This window comes from Hyposmocoma kahamanoa, unplaced genomic scaffold, assembly GCF_003589595.1.
Source record: "Hyposmocoma kahamanoa isolate Upper Pololo Valley unplaced genomic scaffold, ASM358959v1 66, whole genome shotgun sequence".
Taxonomy (NCBI): domain Eukaryota; kingdom Metazoa; phylum Arthropoda; class Insecta; order Lepidoptera; family Cosmopterigidae; genus Hyposmocoma; species Hyposmocoma kahamanoa.
This window is the reverse complement of record NW_020653854.1, coordinates 15839764-15858332: the sequence shown is the minus strand read 5'-3', so window position 1 is coordinate 15858332 and position 18569 is coordinate 15839764. Positions and strand designations below refer to the sequence as shown.

Below are 18569 nucleotides of genomic sequence, written 5' to 3'. Positions count from 1 at the left end.
ATTACTATCCCTCTTCCAAAATTTGTTTTCTAATTACTATATTTTAATGAAAGCAACAAATCTTCATTGTCTCGGGTGACTAGATTTCACCAAAATTTCTGAACTTTACTACTCCATGTCAAAAGTTGACAAATTCATTTTAAATTTTATCACGTGTCATGATAATACGTAAATAAACAAACAATAATTAAAAAAAAATAAAACTATTTGGAGCGAACATAAAATTATTAGTGTGATGAAGGAGAAACACTGAACTCGTGATTTATATTATTTTATATATATACATTGGTTTTAGGATCATAAATAATGCCAATACCTGTGCCTGTAATTGGTAAGAATAGTCATCATCATCATTCACGCATATACGTCCCATTGCTGTGTCTCCTCTAAAGACAAGATCGGCCTAGTCTACCGCGCTGGTATGTGAATCTTAAAAATTTTGTAAATCATCTCCGACGTGCATCTGTAGACTCACAAATCTATTATAACCAACATCATGATTTTTTTCCTTTAACATTGAAGCAGTGATTACAAAACTAAATATATGTACTGAAACTTTACACTTCATTGTTGTTCTATATACTTTTTACGTACTGTAAAGTCTGCAAACACAGTGTGGGGCATGTTTAAAGTTCTCAACATAACTATTTTGATTAGCTCTCCACGGGAAACGATTTTAAATATGTAGATAGAGTCAGCACTGCTGAACTACCAGCGTGATTTGTTGGATAATTTTATTCACTATTGCTTGATTATAATTTCGATTGGATGACTAAAACAAGGTAATAAGTGTATAAATAATTTTCTTCTTCGACATTATTACATACCAAATTTCATAATGTTTTAGTTGCGCGTCAAAGTGAAACAGACAAAATACATTCGTATAAGAGAGGACTTACAGGTCACGGGGCGAGCCTATTGTGCTTTTCGTAATTTGATGTTCGTTTCAATAATATTCGATTTGTGTGGCTATTTTTTTTTATACAAGGAAGCCTTTGCCTTGGTTTATTCAGAGTCCATGGGAAATGTACTGTCAAAATTGCACGATTTCTCTATTCCATTTTTTTCCAAATTTACAAGATTTTGAGCACGTGACGAAAGTACATTAAACTCAACTGTATTCGTTTCCAGATTGTCTAGTGAATATCGTCGAGTTTGATCAATAAATATCAAAAAAAGAAAACCAAACTTTAGAAACCGGAAAGGGATTTCTACTGAACTTTGTGCGGTCCACTTTACGTAAAAATTCTTGATAATGATAATCATGAATTTAATAGATAAATCATACAAATCTGTGTACGAATTTTGTAATTAAATAATTATGTGTACACCCAATGAAAGACTAACAAAAAATGTTAATTAATTTTCTGGGTTCAACATATCGTACGGTACTTTAGGTTGTGATTAAGCATTATTGTTAAACAAGAAACTTCCTGTCGATCGCAGAGGATGAAGAAGTAGAAGCACCACCCCCACCACCACCAAAGGAAATTCCGCCGTATGGAACAAAAGAATGGATTCAATATGTCAGCGAGATAGATGGACACCTCCCGACCCCAATACCTGTGTCTATCACCGGCTCAGAAAAATACTCCTGTCCACCTCTCCAATGGTACAATTTCGATGTTTATCCGCACAAAGTTAAACTCACTAACACTGGTTTTACAGGTAAGTAGTGTTAAATATTTCTTAAAAAACACAAATAAACTTCAATTTGTAAGTAGGTAATACGAACATACTGCTACAAGTTCAGGTTTTTATATAAAATAAATTACATATACCTAAATTAAATTATTAATCAATATTTGTGTACAGAATGTAGTACTTATTGTAAATTTTATATATTTTATTTGTAGCATTAATCGGAGCTAAATGGAGAACGGAGCGCCCTTACATTGAAGGCGGGCCGTTTTTGGAGAAACATGTTTTCTCCCAAATACACTTTCATTGGGGAGCCAACCTGATGGAAGGAAGCGATCACATCGTAGACAATAGGAAACATCCTGGAGAGATGCATGTTTGTTCTAATGAATTAACTCTTTCGACCGATAAGCCCGACTTTAAATATAATTAATAATTGTGTCTTTGTAGGTCAGTGCCTGTACAAATTTTATATGCGGCTATTAACAGAAACGCTCAGTACAATAGCATGTCAGTTTTCGCTATGTACAAGCACCCCATGCCTAAACCAGGGCTCCATCACTCGCTCAGAGTTAGGCGATAAGTGCCTTTTTTTTTTACTGCGGGTAATCTTTATAGATACCCCTGACTCAGGGGAGACTCAGGGGTTATGTGGGGACTCTCCCTCCAGACTGGAGGGCCTACCCCACTAAAACCTACCCGGGTTTCCCTCTCGCCGGTTGAGTCGGCGCCGTGGGATCAGTGAACATTCACCACGACGCCGCCCGGCCGCCCCAGCTTACGCCAGGGCTCCCGCGCCCACGGAGGGCCGAGTCGGTTGTCCTCCGACCCGCCCCCGCAGGCTCCGTAGTCCCTGTCCAGAGCCCGCTGGTCTCACTAGGGGAGGCGATAAATGCCTGCCGCTGAGTACTCCGACGTCGGCGCAAGCGCTCATACAAGTAGTCTTCATTTACGAGCATTCGGCTCCACACGACTGTACACGGCGGGCAAAATGATTTTCGCCTCTCTGTGCGCGTGCTTAGGTTCCTTTTTCCTCGTAGTGAGTGCCTGGTGTCATTATATCAGATCTAGTAGGCTATGACAGCGTAGGTATTTTCGATTTTGTATGAGAGTGATGTATCTGCTATGTAAACACAAACAATAAAAACGTCTACTATTTGATATTATTTTTAAACACTGAGCGACTGGATCATATCTATAAATCAATGGCGCACGTGGCGACTCGCGCTATGCAATGCGAATGCACCGCGAGATTGTGCAAATGTGTGCGTCCGTACACGACGCCCGGCAGCCTGTACACACGTACAAGACTCGCTGTTACGTTTGTATGGAGTTATCATATTTGTCTTATTATACTGGGTCAATATTGTCACTACACGAAAAAATCTTTCTGGAGACGATCTTTAAAGTTTCATTGAAAACGCGAGATTTTCGTATAGTGACTTCATGAATCTTTTCTCTTTTTACGTATATTACTCATAACTATAAGATATAAAATGAAACTATTTTTCCGGATTTAAATCGCGTATATTTATTTTTTCAAACAAACCAACGTTTCGGGCCCTATACAGGTCCAATAGTCCGATCCCATTAAAATCCGGAAAAATAGTTTCATTTCCTATACACATAGGAACAATCGCGAAAACCTAAGAACTCGATATATAAGATATGAGTTTGAGTACTTGAAGCGCAGATTTAAAGTGCTCCTAAACCCGTGTCTGCTTTGTAACATTAAAGATGGGGTAGTGCTTCTATTTCATGAACACTCAGGGTGTTATTTACGCTAACAAAGGGAACGTAAAAAATAATAAATTAATAAATATAAAAAAAAATTCTTGAGTCTAAAATATTTGGCTTATTTTTTTTATGTTTGTGTAACTGTACAGTCACATCAAGCAGACATTTTGGGCTTTCGACCGTTCTTGTCGTAAAACGGCTTAGACGTGAATTTCAATTTGAAGTGTCAACCATGCCGTTCTCTTGACCCAGTACTAAGGAATATGAGTAAAAGGCCGGTGCTTTAGACACAGACTACTGTCTGTTATAAATACCCTTAATTAGATCACCGAGTGATCATGTGCAATTCTACATTTCGATAGTCCGGTTCTTCAGAAGTTAAAATAGCGTAATGATTTTCAGGTAACATTCTTCAGGTCAGAATATTTAACGCAAGAAGAAGCTTTCCAACATCCAGATGGCGTCGCCATATTTTGTTATTTGATCACGGTAAGCTATCATATTACTCCAACCTACTTTACTACAAAATAGGTAAAACAAACAGTTTAGATAAAAGATTTATTTTAACTTATGCTTTAAAAAAGTAGAATAAGGTTTGATATTATTAATTAAAATAGGATTAATGGACTGTAATTTTTGACTCTGAACCGGTGGCGCTTATATTGTTTTTTGGTATTAATGTTTATCAATAGAAGAAATTACCTACATTATAATTACACATCTACTACTTAATTTGTCTTATATTCTTTCTATCGATATGCGTTTATCATGATTATATGTACCTATTCTTAACTAGCTTTGAAAACAACAGAATAATAGCTCCGAGCAATGTAACTATTCATCTATTACTAATGTATTAAATGAACTGTTCGTTGTGATGTTGTGACTATTGTTAATTTTTCTACTCAATGCTAAATCAAAATGTGAATTATTTAATGGCTTTAAGTGCAATTAGAAAAATCAACGTGGTTGTAAAAAATATTTTTATATTGTTGGCGACACCAAAAAGTAAGTAATTTAAGAATACATATTTGTGGCAACACCATTACGCTATTAGCTATGCAATAACTATTCTTACTTTTGTGAGATTCTGCTCTAATACAAAGGTGCGAAAAAAGAACGTATTTCATTTACCCTGAAATCCAATTACACCACCAGTCCATGTCGATAAGTAATACCTACAAAAAAACACGTATACACTTATGTCTCTATAAATGTCTTTATAAAGTACAATTGTGTGAAGATTGAATTTAAAAATATCTCTAAGAAATGGTACACAAAGGCATTCGTTTTCTGAGAGCAATATTGACATAAAGAATTTCTGTAAGTATAGACCTACATTCTGGCAAGACTTTAAATGATAAAGCAAAAATTAAAACCAGTAACCTACTCGTAGTTAGTAAGTGTACGTAGTCATTTGCCTGTCAGGTATAAAAAAAAAAAAAAAAAAAAAAAAACTGTAAAGAGTGAAATTGAACAGTGATTTTCATTAATTATTTAGTACAATATTATTAAGTATTTATAGGTTTATTGTAAATAATTATGTACTTAAAAGTTTATTAGTTAATTCTATTAAGTGTCACTACATAGATGACTGGTTGGTTATGAGTGGTTTGAACATTTTATCGTCGGTTCCACTAGCCAAAGAAATTGCTTTTAAATACCCTACCTATTAAGGTAATAATAGCTAGTTTTAAAACAGTGTTAAGTTGTGCGTGTTCGTGCGAAGAACTGTAAAAGGCATTTGTTGAAAGGAATTTGTGTAAAAAGCATTTGGATCTTCTTCTTCTTATTGTATGACATAATATGGTAATGCTTACAATCTTAGTGAAAAAGGATTTGCCAATCCGCGTAAAGAACTCGCCGATTATTGCCCAAGGTGCGCCAGACGTACCTACAAGAAAGGAATTGTACAGGGTCAAGAGCACGTCAAGCACGCCAAGCAGGCTCCCTTCGTGCACCTTAATTTTGAGATTATAATTATTAATTGATGGACTGATGGATGGATGGACGTTAGGTTGATATAAATAAATTACAAGTAATACGGCGTTTTATTGAAGAGTTTGGAGTAAAATTTGTTGGGATCACTCTAGCCATGCTAGCCAATATAGAGAAAAGGGATCGTGCACCGTATCTGTCGTTTCATTGCTAGCTTTATCTACTCCACAGGCGATGATTTGGACTTACCCACTCTATTATAAAGCATTCAAATGTCGAGTTTTATCGGAAATATTAATAATTATGTTTCGTCATACTACGCAAGATTAGCATTTTTGACGAACATTAGAGCTATTAACTAAATTAAACTAAACGCTATTGCTGATAACAGAAAGTGTCCGTTACGTAGTGAATCCAATAAATTATCTTTTTTCTCTCTTTCTTCTTGAATTTTATCAACTTGCGAAAAATCTCGTGCATCTAAAGAAATTAAAGTAGGTCAAGTACGTAAATTTAGTCGGGGAATTTAAAAAGCATTTCTCCCAGAAGAGGTGCATGTTTGCCCACTGGGAGAAATTCTTCGAGGCGAGAAAAGCGTCAAGAAGTGGGTAGACCGCATCAGAGAACTTGCAAATGCACAGTGATTTGCTGTATATCTACTTCAAATTTCCTTTTAGATATTATAGATACCCAATATACAAAACGAGTATTCAATTTGACGTGAAAATTGTACGGAAAGTTAATGATATCGTTATGTAGAATCGCTCAGTCAAATTTCGCAACACTGTGTATAATAATTAAAAATGTTATGAATTACGTATTATTACGCAAGTGCTCGATAATAATCGAATGAGGCGAGAGACAGCCCAGTGAGGTGTGCTCTCTTTTTGGCTAGTGTTAATCTACAAAAAGTTTTTGAGTAAGTAGTCAAAGTAGAAACTGTGGTTCAAAGAACAACACAACTTAAGCGCTTGTCTTGCTACCCTGAAAGCAAAAACGAATTTCCTAAAATCTTATATAAATTATTTCTTTTCAGCATGGTTTAGAACCCGATCCACGTCTAGAATGGGTCATAGAAGGATTCAAAAGAGTTCAAGAATCGAAAAATTACACTCGTATCGGACCACGACCAATGTCCAAATTAATTCCGATGTTTTTTGAAGATTACTTCTTGTACTGGGGCACATTGCACACTACAAAGGGTAAAGACTTTGTCTGTAGATGGATTATTCCGAGATGTGTTCTATCGGCTGATGAAGATCAGGTACATATACAGTATTGCTTTTTTTGTACTGTACTTTTGGAAGTTTAACTCACAAAATGACGACGACGCCAACTGGCTATAGTAGTACATTATCCTTCTTGTGAAAAGCGTCTTTTGGCATGACTACAGATAAATTATGAGGAGCGAGGTCGAAAATGGTGAAATAGTTGGTTCCAGTGTCAATTTAACCTAGTTTAAAAAATGAGTGTCTTTAAGACCACCTTAGCATACAGAATCAATAATATTATTACAATTATTATTAGTATTGTTATTGTCGTTTTCGTTGTCGTTGTGGTTGTCGTTGTTGTTGTTGTTGTTGTTATTGTTGTTATTATTATTATTATTACAATTTTATTCTTTGCAACTAATTCACGACACCCGACACGACTTATTTATCAAACTTTGATTCTTGATTATGGTCACGTATGTTATACCAACCAACAATTACAGATAAAGACAACTGGATTTTCGATTTCTTATCTCTACTTCTAAGTATATTTTCCAGATGAAACAATTTCATAAACTCTGGGATCCTTATGATGAACCAATTGTAAGAAACTTCAGGCCCCTGCAAGCTAAAGAAGAGAGAACCGTTTTCTTCATCTCTCCGCATTGGAGTCAATACAACTCCCTCCTACCTTTACCAAAATCCTTACCAGAGACTTCGATATCTATTTTATCACAAGAATATGCAACGAAGCCGTGGATGTTACCACCGCAGAATGCGTATATGATGTCTGAGCAAACGAAAAAAGATGATGATGCTAAAGCACAGAGAACAAGTGATGAAAAGCAAATGATCACAGATTCAAGTGATAAATAATGGTGCAAAGGCGTAATAATAAAAATAATGCGAATAGGACACCTTACTCATTTACTTAGGTACTACACCACCATTTTAAAACCATATCTGTTACTACTAGAGGATGTTTTGGCATGCTTTCGGAATTCATTTAATTTAGTTCGAAATTTAATAGCAGTAGATCTCCTTGTGAAAGAGTTTGTCCAGGGTAGTACTGCCACCTTACCTATTTCTGCCGTCAAGCAACAATATCAGCATTACTGTGTTCCGGTTTTGAAGGTGGCTGGTGAAATTCTGTAATGACACTTGTCAACTTACGTCTCAGAGTGGCGGGCGCAGTGGCAGTAGGTACCCCTCAGATCTTAGCAATTTAAAGCTCTGAGTGGCACATAACTATTATGGACAGACGTGTAGCTTACCATCAGGCGCACAACTTGATCGTCCCATCACTTGATGTTATAAAAAGAAATAAAAAAATTTATAAAAAATTCCGTTACTTCCGACAAAAAAGAATAAACGATTCAACAATAATTATTGGTGCCAAAAAACTAAAGGTATTATTTGGAATTTTTATCGAAAATAATAGGTCTGTAATGACTGATCTGTAAGGAAGCTTAAAATGATGTCAAGTAATGTAGTACAGGTAAGCCATTCATTTTACTGCCGAATATACTATTATTTTTAAAGCCGGTATATTGAAAAGTCGTTCTACACAAATTTTATGCACTTTAGCAGATATTGAAGATATATATTATTACTGATACTGGCTTTTTTTTACCAAACCACGCTATTTTATACATTAATTTCTTCAGCGCACTGATATAAAAATTTTATATTTGTGCGAAGCTACTAACAGAATTTAAAAGTAAATTTAAAGGCAAATAACTTCTGAGTGCTACGCCCGCTACGAAAGGAGAACTTTGCATAATAACAATACAATTCTTCGGTGTTGCAAATATCAAAGACATCTTGCAATTGCATTTCCACTTTCAGTACGTGTCAATTTCAAGTTTGTAGATATGGCTGACTACGTTTCATATCCAATGTGTAGCTATCGCGAAAACCTAAGAATTCGATATTGAGTCGAATTTCGAAGTACTAGAGAGTTAATAATTTAAATAAAATCTGCTTTATTATCACGCCACAAGATGTTGATTAGTTGTTGTAATAAGCAAAAAAATCTTCATAAACTGTACTTCATAAACGATACATTGCTAGACCCCGACTTTTTTAATTTTATTTATTCATTTAATTCAGGCCACATGACCCATATAAAATATTTCTTATTGACCAACATACATACAATATAATGTAAACACTAATTGCACTTGTCGGCGAAGTGTGGCGCAATCTGGTGTCAGGTAACCGGCCGCGGAATCGCCGATATATAATACCCTTCAGCCAAAACTCACCCTTCATGAAGGTCGACAGACGTTGAGTCGGCAATATCACTAAAAACGAAATAAAATTCACATTATAGTGGGATTCCAAACGTTCGACCCTCAGGGTGTATTTGATTTTTAACGTTGAAAAGGTTGTAAAACGCCAATAGGGAGCAATAATAATAAATTATTTACTCGGTCTACATGAATTTATTGTATAAAGTAAAGGTGAAGAAAGAAAAAAGGCTGTGACAATAAAAATAGTGTAAAAAAAAGGTACAATATTAAAAAACACACCCTTACTTAAATATTACAAAACTTATCCGAACGGGCCGTATTTTAGAAATATTAGTTACGTTACTCGATTTTGAAGATATTAGATAGGTTACATGATTTAAATTGGAAACTGGTAAACGGATGAAAACTAGTCGTGAAGACGAGCAGGAGTGCTCGCTTCAGACATTAAGTAGAGAATGACGACGAAACAAAGTGAGAATGAGGAGGCAAAGGAATTAAAGGACGATTCAAAATTTGAAAATAAGTGGCCAGGAACCAGAGCAAAGGTGATAAAAAGGCGGGATGACGATGGAGGAAGTCGCATCGTCACAATGTGATATACTCCACTATCTCCTCTGACCTCGTGTAGTAATATAGACAATTAGGTACTCTGATTTTGCATAACAATAAAACTGAAATAGATAAGATATAAAAACCGCATATTGAAGACCGCACGTTGAAGAAGGTTCATAACCCACGGAAAACGTGTGAAGTCCCCAACCCGCATTGGATCAGGGTGGCGGACTATAACCGAAACCCTCGGCTAAGTAAAAACTCGTGCCCAGCAGTGGGGCGTAAAAAGTGGTTGATGATGATGTGATTGTTGAGGAATATAATATGTCACAGTAATTGTGATTGATATTGGATTTGAATTATATTTATTAGTCATGTTACAAAATACGCAAGTATTTTAAACTATTCAGTTTCGATGGTATTTGCAATATTATTAGCGCTTTCTACTGTTTGGGAAACGTACTACGTCATCAACCCATTTATAGGTTCCACTGCTGGGCACGGTTCTCCATTCAGGCGATGGTTTAAGCCATAGTCCGCCACGCGCTGGTCCAATGCAGGTTGGGGATTTCACGCGTTTTCCGGGAATTGTTAATCTTTCTTCGACGCACACGTTTCATCTCATTCTCTTCATCGAAAAGCTTAAGATAAATTTCAAATTAAGATTTACACACAAATTCCGAAAAACTCAGAGGTGCGAGTTCGAGTCCGGGTTCGAACTCACGGTTACTGCTTGAGAGGCAGCAAGTCACAAACCATTAGACTCCCACGGCACAGGAAACGTATTTACTTACGTATTTATGCACACGGTGCACTTTATTTAAAATAGATAATTTAATTATTAACTTCACGATAGTCCTTCACCAACAGACTACCGAAATACTACTGAAGCAAAGATTTCTATCATTATTACCATTAAATGTTTTGACTTTTTGATAATCTGTCGCGTGCTACACTGAAACACAGATTACTTAATAGTTACTACGTTGCGGCTGCTTCGGAGGGACCTAAGGTAGACATTGTACCCGACTTCTCGGAAGTGATTGCAAACTAGGTATAAGAGCTAGTTCCATTCTCGTTATTATATTAGTAAATAAAATAGGGCTGTTCACATTAAAACAGCATTTTTGTGAAATTCAGTGATTTAGATATGGGATTATAGGCACAGGACTTGTCAACTTGTCTCAAGGTGACGAGCGCAAGGGGGTAGTGCCCCTCAGATCTTTGTAATTTAAAGCTCTTAGTGACACTGCAACAGTTATAGACAGGCGTATCTCTTACCACTAAGAGCGCGGCTTGTTCGTCCCGTCATTTTGTATCATAAAAAAAAAATTATAAAAGGACGAACTTTCTTGTTGTTATGTGTTGGTTTATTTTGTTTACTTTTTAAAATAAAATAAAGTGTATTTTTAATACTTTTATTTGGTAAAGCATGAACATGATACAAAAAGTGATTATGTACTAGCGGCACTGACGTAAGGCACTTGCTTTACTACGTTGTACTTTATCATTACACAATACGCTTCTAAAAATTAACTGCTCTCAATACATAACGTAGTACATAATAACTTTATCGCGCTATGATTTTTTGTCTACAAATATTTATTAATTCACTCTTTTTTTATATATTTCTACTTTTTTCTCTTATTTTATCTAAAACCTACACATAGAAGTTTGTTATCGTATCACTGTCTGGAGTTCGACATACATAATGCAAAACTGTGTTTTAAAAGGAATGTCTTCAAAATACTATAAGAATTATCATTATTGTATAAAATACTGTTGTAATTATATTGATATAAGCTTTCACCAGTCTTTATTTGATAATAGGAATGTATATAAATACTTTTAGAGTTGTCATCACAATTCATTAGCTCAATTTTTTTTTATAACAGAGGCAAGTCTTCTACAAATTAAAACGTTAACAATTTATAGTTTTAATTTTCATGATCGTGAACACGTTGACCGCCCAATGTACCGAAGTAGTTACTTCGAACTCTCAGATGTGTTCGTTCCGCCATCTAGTGGGAAATCGAACATCAAAAACAACTTAATATTTTCAAGAGCCCATACAGCAGAATACAAAATGTAATTAAATAATTGACGATCGCCTCAGTATTAGTATAGAAGAAACTCCGGATTTTTAGTGTATCAGTATTATTGTAACAAAGTTCAGCGTAATGCATTAAATAAGAAGTAATTAAATCTAAGTGTATAAAAATCATAATTATCTTTAAAACATAGTAACTTCATAAGCAAAAAAACGTAAACAACTCCATTTTTGTTAGCAATAAATCAATCACAGTTAATTTTTTTCTCCATACTTTTTTAAAATAAATATAAAAGTTGCTAAAAGTGAATATCCATTAAATAAACTCGTTACCTTACAATGTTGTTACTATTTCTACTATTTATAGAGTGCTGTATAGATTATAGGTAGGAACATTGTTAACCTAACGGCATCTTGGCATCTTTTTATAGAGCCAATACCTTATGTGTTGCAAAGGCGTCGTCACGTTCATTAGTCACTTCATGCGATAGAAGTTACAAAATGCCATAAGGTAATAAATAATGTGCTTACCCCTAGTTACATAATATTAAAATTACAATTTGTAAAAAGACAAAGAGATCGAAAAAGTTAAAAAATTTCGATGAATAAATATTCTATAAAATGTTAGATATGCCGTTTCTAACCTACATGATGAGCGACAGAGATGTAATCATGGGAAGGAATTGTGATCTAGTATAATATCATATATTGGCCTTTTCTCTGGCCTGTCATGGTATAGTATCGTGGCCCGATCCTGTGTTGTCGACAAAACTGTCGCATCGCATTACTAGTTCGTGTAATGCTGGAAGACGATTTTAGACAGTCGTAGTGACGCGTGTCGCCGATTCAACCAGCCCCGCCGCAGCGTATAATAACCGCCTTCTTGGACCAATAACTCAACAAATCAACTAGATGGCGCTTATTTCAGATTGTTGAGGATTAGCGCCACCTACACATATTAGCAAGCATTAATTTATAAATTAGTTTGTAACACACAATGCCATCTATTGGTACATTCATCAAAGACCAGATCAGAGAAGAAACGTCCATATATTTCTCAAAGATCAGAAAATAATTTTAACTCATGGTCAATATTTGAACAATATCGTACAAAGAAAAAAACTGACTCCTTATATTTCATATAAAAGGGGAATTAAACTCCTTATATTTCATATAAAAGGGGAATTAAACTATATCCACGGCCATTTACTTCATAAAAACTACTTCCAAACTTCCAGACTAATGATCGATGCCATCTACATATATAAAACGAAAACCTTTTTCAAAGTTACGATCTGTAGTACCTACGCAGATTGGCTGTCCTTTTGAGTTATTGGTCCTTGGAAGTATGTAGTTTTTTTGTAGGCAGCAAATAATCACGTACCGATTAAATCTAGGGAATACCCTGTATTACACAAAACTGAGGAATATGTTGAATTAATTCCGAAATATCGTGTACTCAATGTTTAATCCCTGAGGTAGTCGAATGTCTCAAATTTCAGCGTCGATTGTGTGGAAATGAATCTAAAGTTAAAGCGCAAGTGCTCATTTATATCACACTGAACAGAGCAGTGCGGTAGATTATGATATTTATACCTAGACACAAGAGCAAGGCCTAGTAATACCAAAACGAATTAAATACTTTCTGAAACGATAAACTGTCCGATAGTGAATGGCATCTTTTGATTCTCATATTATTAAATCTCTGTCTCTCATTCTCTCTCTATCAACCTCCATGCAAACTGTTGATTTTATCTTAATTACAATCTTTACTTATGTAATTTGTAGTTATTTAATTAATTTACATAATATATTGCACTAATACACCTAAAAACGTCGAAGGCACGTTGAAAGCACTAAGATGCGTTATTGTGTCTGTGTTCTTGTTGTAGTCCTAGGAATATTCATATCTGTAACAGATTAATCAAAGTTGTTAATAAAACAATTAAACTAGTGTAAGTTGCGGTGCGGTGGCAATGCTTTCGCTTTTATTTCACGCTGTCATTCTGCACAAATTTTGCAGTAAAAACCACCAACTTTGAAGCAATCTCATTTATATTATTTTAGAAAACTTGAATTACTACTGGCGGATAGGCAGTGGCGAATTTAGTGTGCACTTGACACCACAGAGACCACGGCGTATCGCGGTTTCGCTGAAATTGTTTATTACGTAAAATAATACTTGTTACCTAGCGCTTGCGCAGCTCAGACGACACGTACGGCGCGCCGCCGTGACTGGCCCATTCGTGCTCGAATTCGTGTTCGAGGATCTCAGCGCCGCGCTTACGCGTTAGCCCGGTTTCATCCAGGCTCAGCTCGCACATTTGCATGTCGTCGACTCCTAAAACGATATTATATTATTTCATAACATTATAATTTGTCATTTAAAAGTACTAGTTCCTTAAAGTGTAATTTTATGAGGGATCATATTTTAAATGTTCAAAATTATTGTACTTGTGTTCCAAACAAAAGTGCATTACACTTAATTACAAGCAAAGCAGCACAGCAATTAAAACATACCCGCGGATTAAAGGAAGGTATTTTGGGCGACAGACGACAGTCGATATTAAAAATTGACTTATTAGTGTCCATGGTATCGGCACTCACCAGATTGCAGCAGCACCGGCGTCTTGTCGGGATGCAGCTCCATCTGGCGTGCCACGTACTGTCCATCGAAATGTGCGTACCACCAACCACGGCGGTCCGGCGAGTCAGTCGCGCCGCCGGTCGCTGAGGGTCGCACGAATGGGATGCGGAAGTACCGGTGGCGAGCGCCGAGGATCTCGCTCTTTTGAGTCACGCGAGGAGTTTTTGCTGGAATTGATACTATTGTTAATCGAGGCTATTAGCGCAAAAGTGGTCTAACCCATATTTCGATCGTACCTATATGGCGATGTATTGGATGCTATTTTCAGGTATAAAAAATTAATAATGAAATACGTATATTTTAAACATGAAAATGGATTAAAAATATGAAATAATTATGTACTTTAGTATCATTTAAAGTAATATTGTAGAAAAAGAATTAAATGTGGCTTACACCACTTTTGCGCTGATAGCGTCAATTCTGATCGGCCTATCGGAATTGGGTGGAATAGGATGCAGTTTTTATAAAAAGAAACTGTTTTCTTGATGTATTGATCAATCAATAATGAGCTAAGCCGCTAGATAAATAGAGTTGAAAAACTGCTTGGGATTGCCGCAACGTTCGCCTGTAGAATTACAGTGATAAGAACTGCGGCGGCAACTTTCTCAAGACCCCTGCTTAACAATCTACATTGATAAGTAAAGTTTTTTACGTAATCGAGTAGGTACGTGTGAGTAATGTTTTTACATAATCGATAAATGTATTAATTACCAGCATCCATAATAGACTGCGGTGCACGCTCCTGGTCAGCCATTGTAGTTTTGCGCGCATTCTTGGCCTTCCACGCGTGGTAGACCTTCAGCCTTCGGTGGAACTCGTGACGGCATGCCTAATATACAAGTTAACATTGGAAAATATGCACTAATTACGACTTATTGCAAAAACTAATCGTCTGGAAGCCTACATTAGCGGCTGTGTTACGTTTCAGTGGTTTATAACACTAAAATGTGAAAAGGCTGTGCACCACTAATGTGCCGTGACTAGGATCACGGCAATAAAATAGGATACTTCGGTCCACAAAAATTTATTCCATAGTTACTATTTTTCTATGTTCTATAGTTAACAAGAAAAGGTATACTAAATACTAGACGTGAGGCAGACTTACCCTGAAAGAGCCGAGTTATACAGAATTTCAGATTGGTATTAACATTAAAATTGGCACATGATTTAGGTTCAGAACTGGTAAAAGGATCAAAATTAGACCTAATTAAAAATTACAGCCGAACTGACGCTACAGCGATTGAGCTGGGGGTTACGACGGGACGAAACAAAATGAGAATGGTGAGGCAAAGGAATTAAAGAACGATTCAAAATTTGAAAACGTGTGGCCAAGAACCAGAGAAAAGGCGATAAAAAAGGTGGAATTACGATGTAAGGCGGTCACGTCGTCACAAATGGACCTGGCGACATTGGTATCATTTTAACTTATCAGGGGACATATTGCAAGATTACATTACTAATGTCATAAACAACAACTTTCATTCCATGGTTTTTTAATATTTCATCAGATTTTAGTTTCGTACAAATACACATTTTTTTAAATAGATCGCTCGAAACTGTGATAACTCTGTGCTTGCACGTCTAAATTTACTACCAAATACAGATCTAAAAAGTGTCAGATAGTACAACAAAAACTTAACTTTCGTTTTCGTAATTCGCACCCGCACAGAAGAATGGCATAAGTGGAGTTACAAAAACGTTTATTGCTTAACAAATAACCCCGTCTAACTTCAAAGCTTGGGAATGGGTGTTGGAAATTGACAGTTGTAACTTGAGATACAGACTACTCTGTATCTCAAGTTACATCTCCGTTGGCCTTTTTTGGCAAATTCTTCCGTCTTACCTCAAGCAGTTCAATATCACAGGACGTATTGATAGTGTCGCGGAGTTCTGAATACTTCCACTTGGACAGGTCGTACTTCTGTTTGCCTTGCATCGCCTGTTGCATTCTAACACGTTCCGACCTACAAATATACTTATTTACTTAGCAAAATATCTGGAAATTCTTACTTTCGAACCGACTAATCTACGATATACTGTGTCAGTACGGTGAAGCTCCTTACTATAATGTTAGTAAAGACTAGTCTCAAGTTTTTTTTAATGATTACAGTATCAATCGTTCATAATTGTCGTGCATTTAAAAATTTCTAAAAAAAAATATTTTTTTCATTTTCGAATTGTGGACAGATATGACAATCTGTAATAGGTTGTCCCATACACCTCGTATAAACATAATTTTAGTACACATAATAGAAAGTGGAAAAAATAACAAGTTGTTACTCATTACGACCAATAAACCTCTATTTAGTAAAACAATTGTGCAGAAAGAATCAAGCGTTAGTTCATTAGCGGAATTAGTATAGAATTGTCCTCTTTCAATACTACTCATAAGACTTGCAGAGCTACTTTACTCCAAAAATAATTCTTATTCATGTGTAATTAGCATCAGAATGAAGCGTGGAACTTAGTATCTATGTCTAAAGTGGTATTTTTTATCTATACGTAAACATTGTTCAAAATGTCTGCAATTTGACAAAAACCTACATTAAGTTAATGAACTGCAGTCATTTAGATTCAAATTGAAAATAGTTCTTAAGTGCGCCTTTGAACCTGACTGTGCATAATCCTATAACCAACGTGGTATGTAAATAATATGACTACTAATGACTATAAAAATCTTAATGTAGGGTCGTGTCGTCAAAAAGATTTATTCAGTTGGTCTGCGTTGTAACGGCCAATGTGCAGTTCGGAAGCAGTTTCGATGGTTGTAAGCAAGCGCAACAGCGTTACAACTGCCATCAGCATCTTATATCAGCAAACTGCAATGGAACTACGCAGAAACTACACATTTGCAGTTGGAAGGCAGTCAACCCGCATGCAGCATACATTCGAAAGTGGCAGTGTCGTAGTGATCATCTACTCAGTGTTTTCCATTTTAATACAGCAAAACAAAATATTCAATCAAATAATAGCAATATTCAATAAAAGCAAATCGGTCGTTAGTGAGTGAATGAATGAATGCCATCACTGCCATACCACTGACTCTCTATTGAGACTAGAGACGCGAAAAACTGCTTATTTTTTTAAACGTTTAAACGTTATGCTTTTTTTAAAAAAGCGTGCTTTTTTAAACGCTTTTTCACATAAACGCTTTTTAGTTTGAAGCTAACAAAATCGTTTAGAAAACGTTTAAGTGCATAGACTTTTATGTTAAAAAAGTTTGCAACTTTGTTGTGTTGACAGCGAAACGCAAAGTAGACCACTAAAGGTTTTAAGATAAGTAAGCTTTTTTGTAAAAAACGAGTTATATTTTATAACATTACTATATTAACATTTTGTTCATTGGCGTTTAAAAACGTTTGAAAACATACGGTGTTTAACTTTTGTAGTTGTTAACCGTTGAAATAGAAAAAACTGCTTATTTTTTAACGTCCTCTAATTGAGACCCAACTACCATTGCATGGTAGGTCAATGGCATGGTTGCAACTAGGTTTTAGCAAAATAACAAATATTGCCATTATTCTAATAATAAAGAAAGAAGAAAAATAAAGTTTATACAGCTTAAGAAAATTGAAATAAAACCGATAAAACAAATTAATGATTAATGATATAAGCTGAAACAATCTGGATAATATAATCTGAAGACACGTGGTTTCAAGAAAATTAGTAGAATTGGGGCCCTATTATCAAAAGTGCACTTGGCTTTAAAATTATAATAATAATAATAACGCACACACTCAATATAGCCCCGCACTAGGGAAACCCTGTGTCGCGGGTGCCATGGACACATACATAGACAAACACAACTTACACCCAAACTCACGAGAGAAGTAAATGTAGGCCATACAAATATTTCTCCCGGCCCGGGAATCGAACCTAGGACCTCTGCGCGGCAGTCCGGCATGGTAACCGTTCGGCCACGGAGGCAATTATTTGTATTGTATGCTACTCTACACAACACTCACAAGTACCACAGATTGGGGTACCTCAGGTATAAAGGTAAACGTCCAAGTATTTCCTCAATGCCGTTTATTGAGGCACCAGTAACACACCAATTACATAATATTATTACTCACTAACTATTGACGTCCTACATGTTCTTTCGTCACTCCTCGACTGTGCCGAACACCCGATTTCCGATCCGCACCTCTCCACCTTAGTGGGATTTCTAATTTCTCAAAGTGGGGCAATCAGTACTTTTAGTTTGGTAAAAAAGTTTAAACTTATCTAATAAGGTTTTATTATTACTAGTCACACAAAGCTAAGAATCCTATGAACATAAACTTCTTAGAACAAAAGCAAAAAGTTGACAATCTACAGAAAGAGATGTGACATTTAATTGATATCGACATTATGATTCATAACTAGCGGAATATTGAATATATATAGGCATTGCTTTATACTTGCTATAATTAGGGTTAACCATGGAGTATATGGAAACGGCATTTAAAGCAATTTCTTCGAGAACTAGGGTAGCTGACTTTTACACGCACACGTTTGTAACTAAAATACGCATAAGGTTTTAGTACACGCAAATA

At 35.8% G+C, this 18569-nt stretch overlaps 2 protein-coding genes across 6 annotated transcripts in view; one reads left to right on the top strand and one right to left on the bottom strand.

Annotated features, from left to right (window-relative positions):
- The first annotated feature begins 211 nt into the window (after positions 1 to 211).
- Positions 212 to 7610, top strand: LOC113231939 (carbonic anhydrase 2-like). 5 transcript variants are annotated; one of them, XM_026466488.1, is made up of 7 exons: positions 396 to 419; positions 1132 to 1296; positions 1447 to 1612; positions 1857 to 2017; positions 3781 to 3867; positions 6353 to 6580; positions 7086 to 7610. In XM_026466488.1, the coding sequence occupies exons 3-7, from the start codon at positions 1540 to 1542 to the stop codon at positions 7401 to 7403; spliced, it is 867 nt and encodes a 288-aa protein (XP_026322273.1). In that variant the 5' UTR covers positions 396 to 419; positions 1132 to 1296; positions 1447 to 1539; the 3' UTR covers positions 7404 to 7610. The 5 variants fall into 5 exon arrangements, with proteins under 5 accessions (XP_026322271.1, XP_026322272.1, XP_026322273.1 ...); XM_026466486.1 differs by lacking the exons at positions 396 to 419; positions 1132 to 1296 and adding an exon at positions 212 to 331 and having other exon boundaries at positions 1447 to 1668; positions 7086 to 7598; XM_026466487.1 differs by lacking the exon at positions 1132 to 1296 and having other exon boundaries at positions 308 to 419.
- Positions 7611 to 11020: 3410 nt separating this feature from the next.
- The window catches only part of LOC113231931 (myosin heavy chain 95F), a 40796-nt gene continuing 33247 nt past the window's right edge, over positions 11021 to 18569 (bottom strand). The window contains exons 17-21 of the mRNA XM_026466478.1: positions 15875 to 15995; positions 14743 to 14860; positions 13992 to 14198; positions 13574 to 13725; positions 11021 to 13294 (exon numbers count right to left, since the gene is read on the bottom strand). Coding sequence (XP_026322263.1) covers positions 13574 to 13725; positions 13992 to 14198; positions 14743 to 14860; positions 15875 to 15995 — 598 coding nt within the window. The 3' untranslated portion in view covers positions 11021 to 13294. The remainder of the gene's footprint in view (positions 13295 to 13573; positions 13726 to 13991; positions 14199 to 14742; positions 14861 to 15874; positions 15996 to 18569) is intronic.

Coding starts and splice junctions, on each gene's coding strand:
- LOC113231939 (XM_026466486.1), top strand. CDS start 307: ATGCCAATACCTGTGCCTGTAATTG. Junction 332..1,446: donor AATACCTGTGCCTGTAATTG/GTAAGAATAGTC, acceptor TGTCGATCGCAG/AGGATGAAGAAGTAGAAGCA. Junction 1,669..1,856: donor CACTAACACTGGTTTTACAG/GTAAGTAGTGTT, acceptor TTTTATTTGTAG/CATTAATCGGAGCTAAATGG.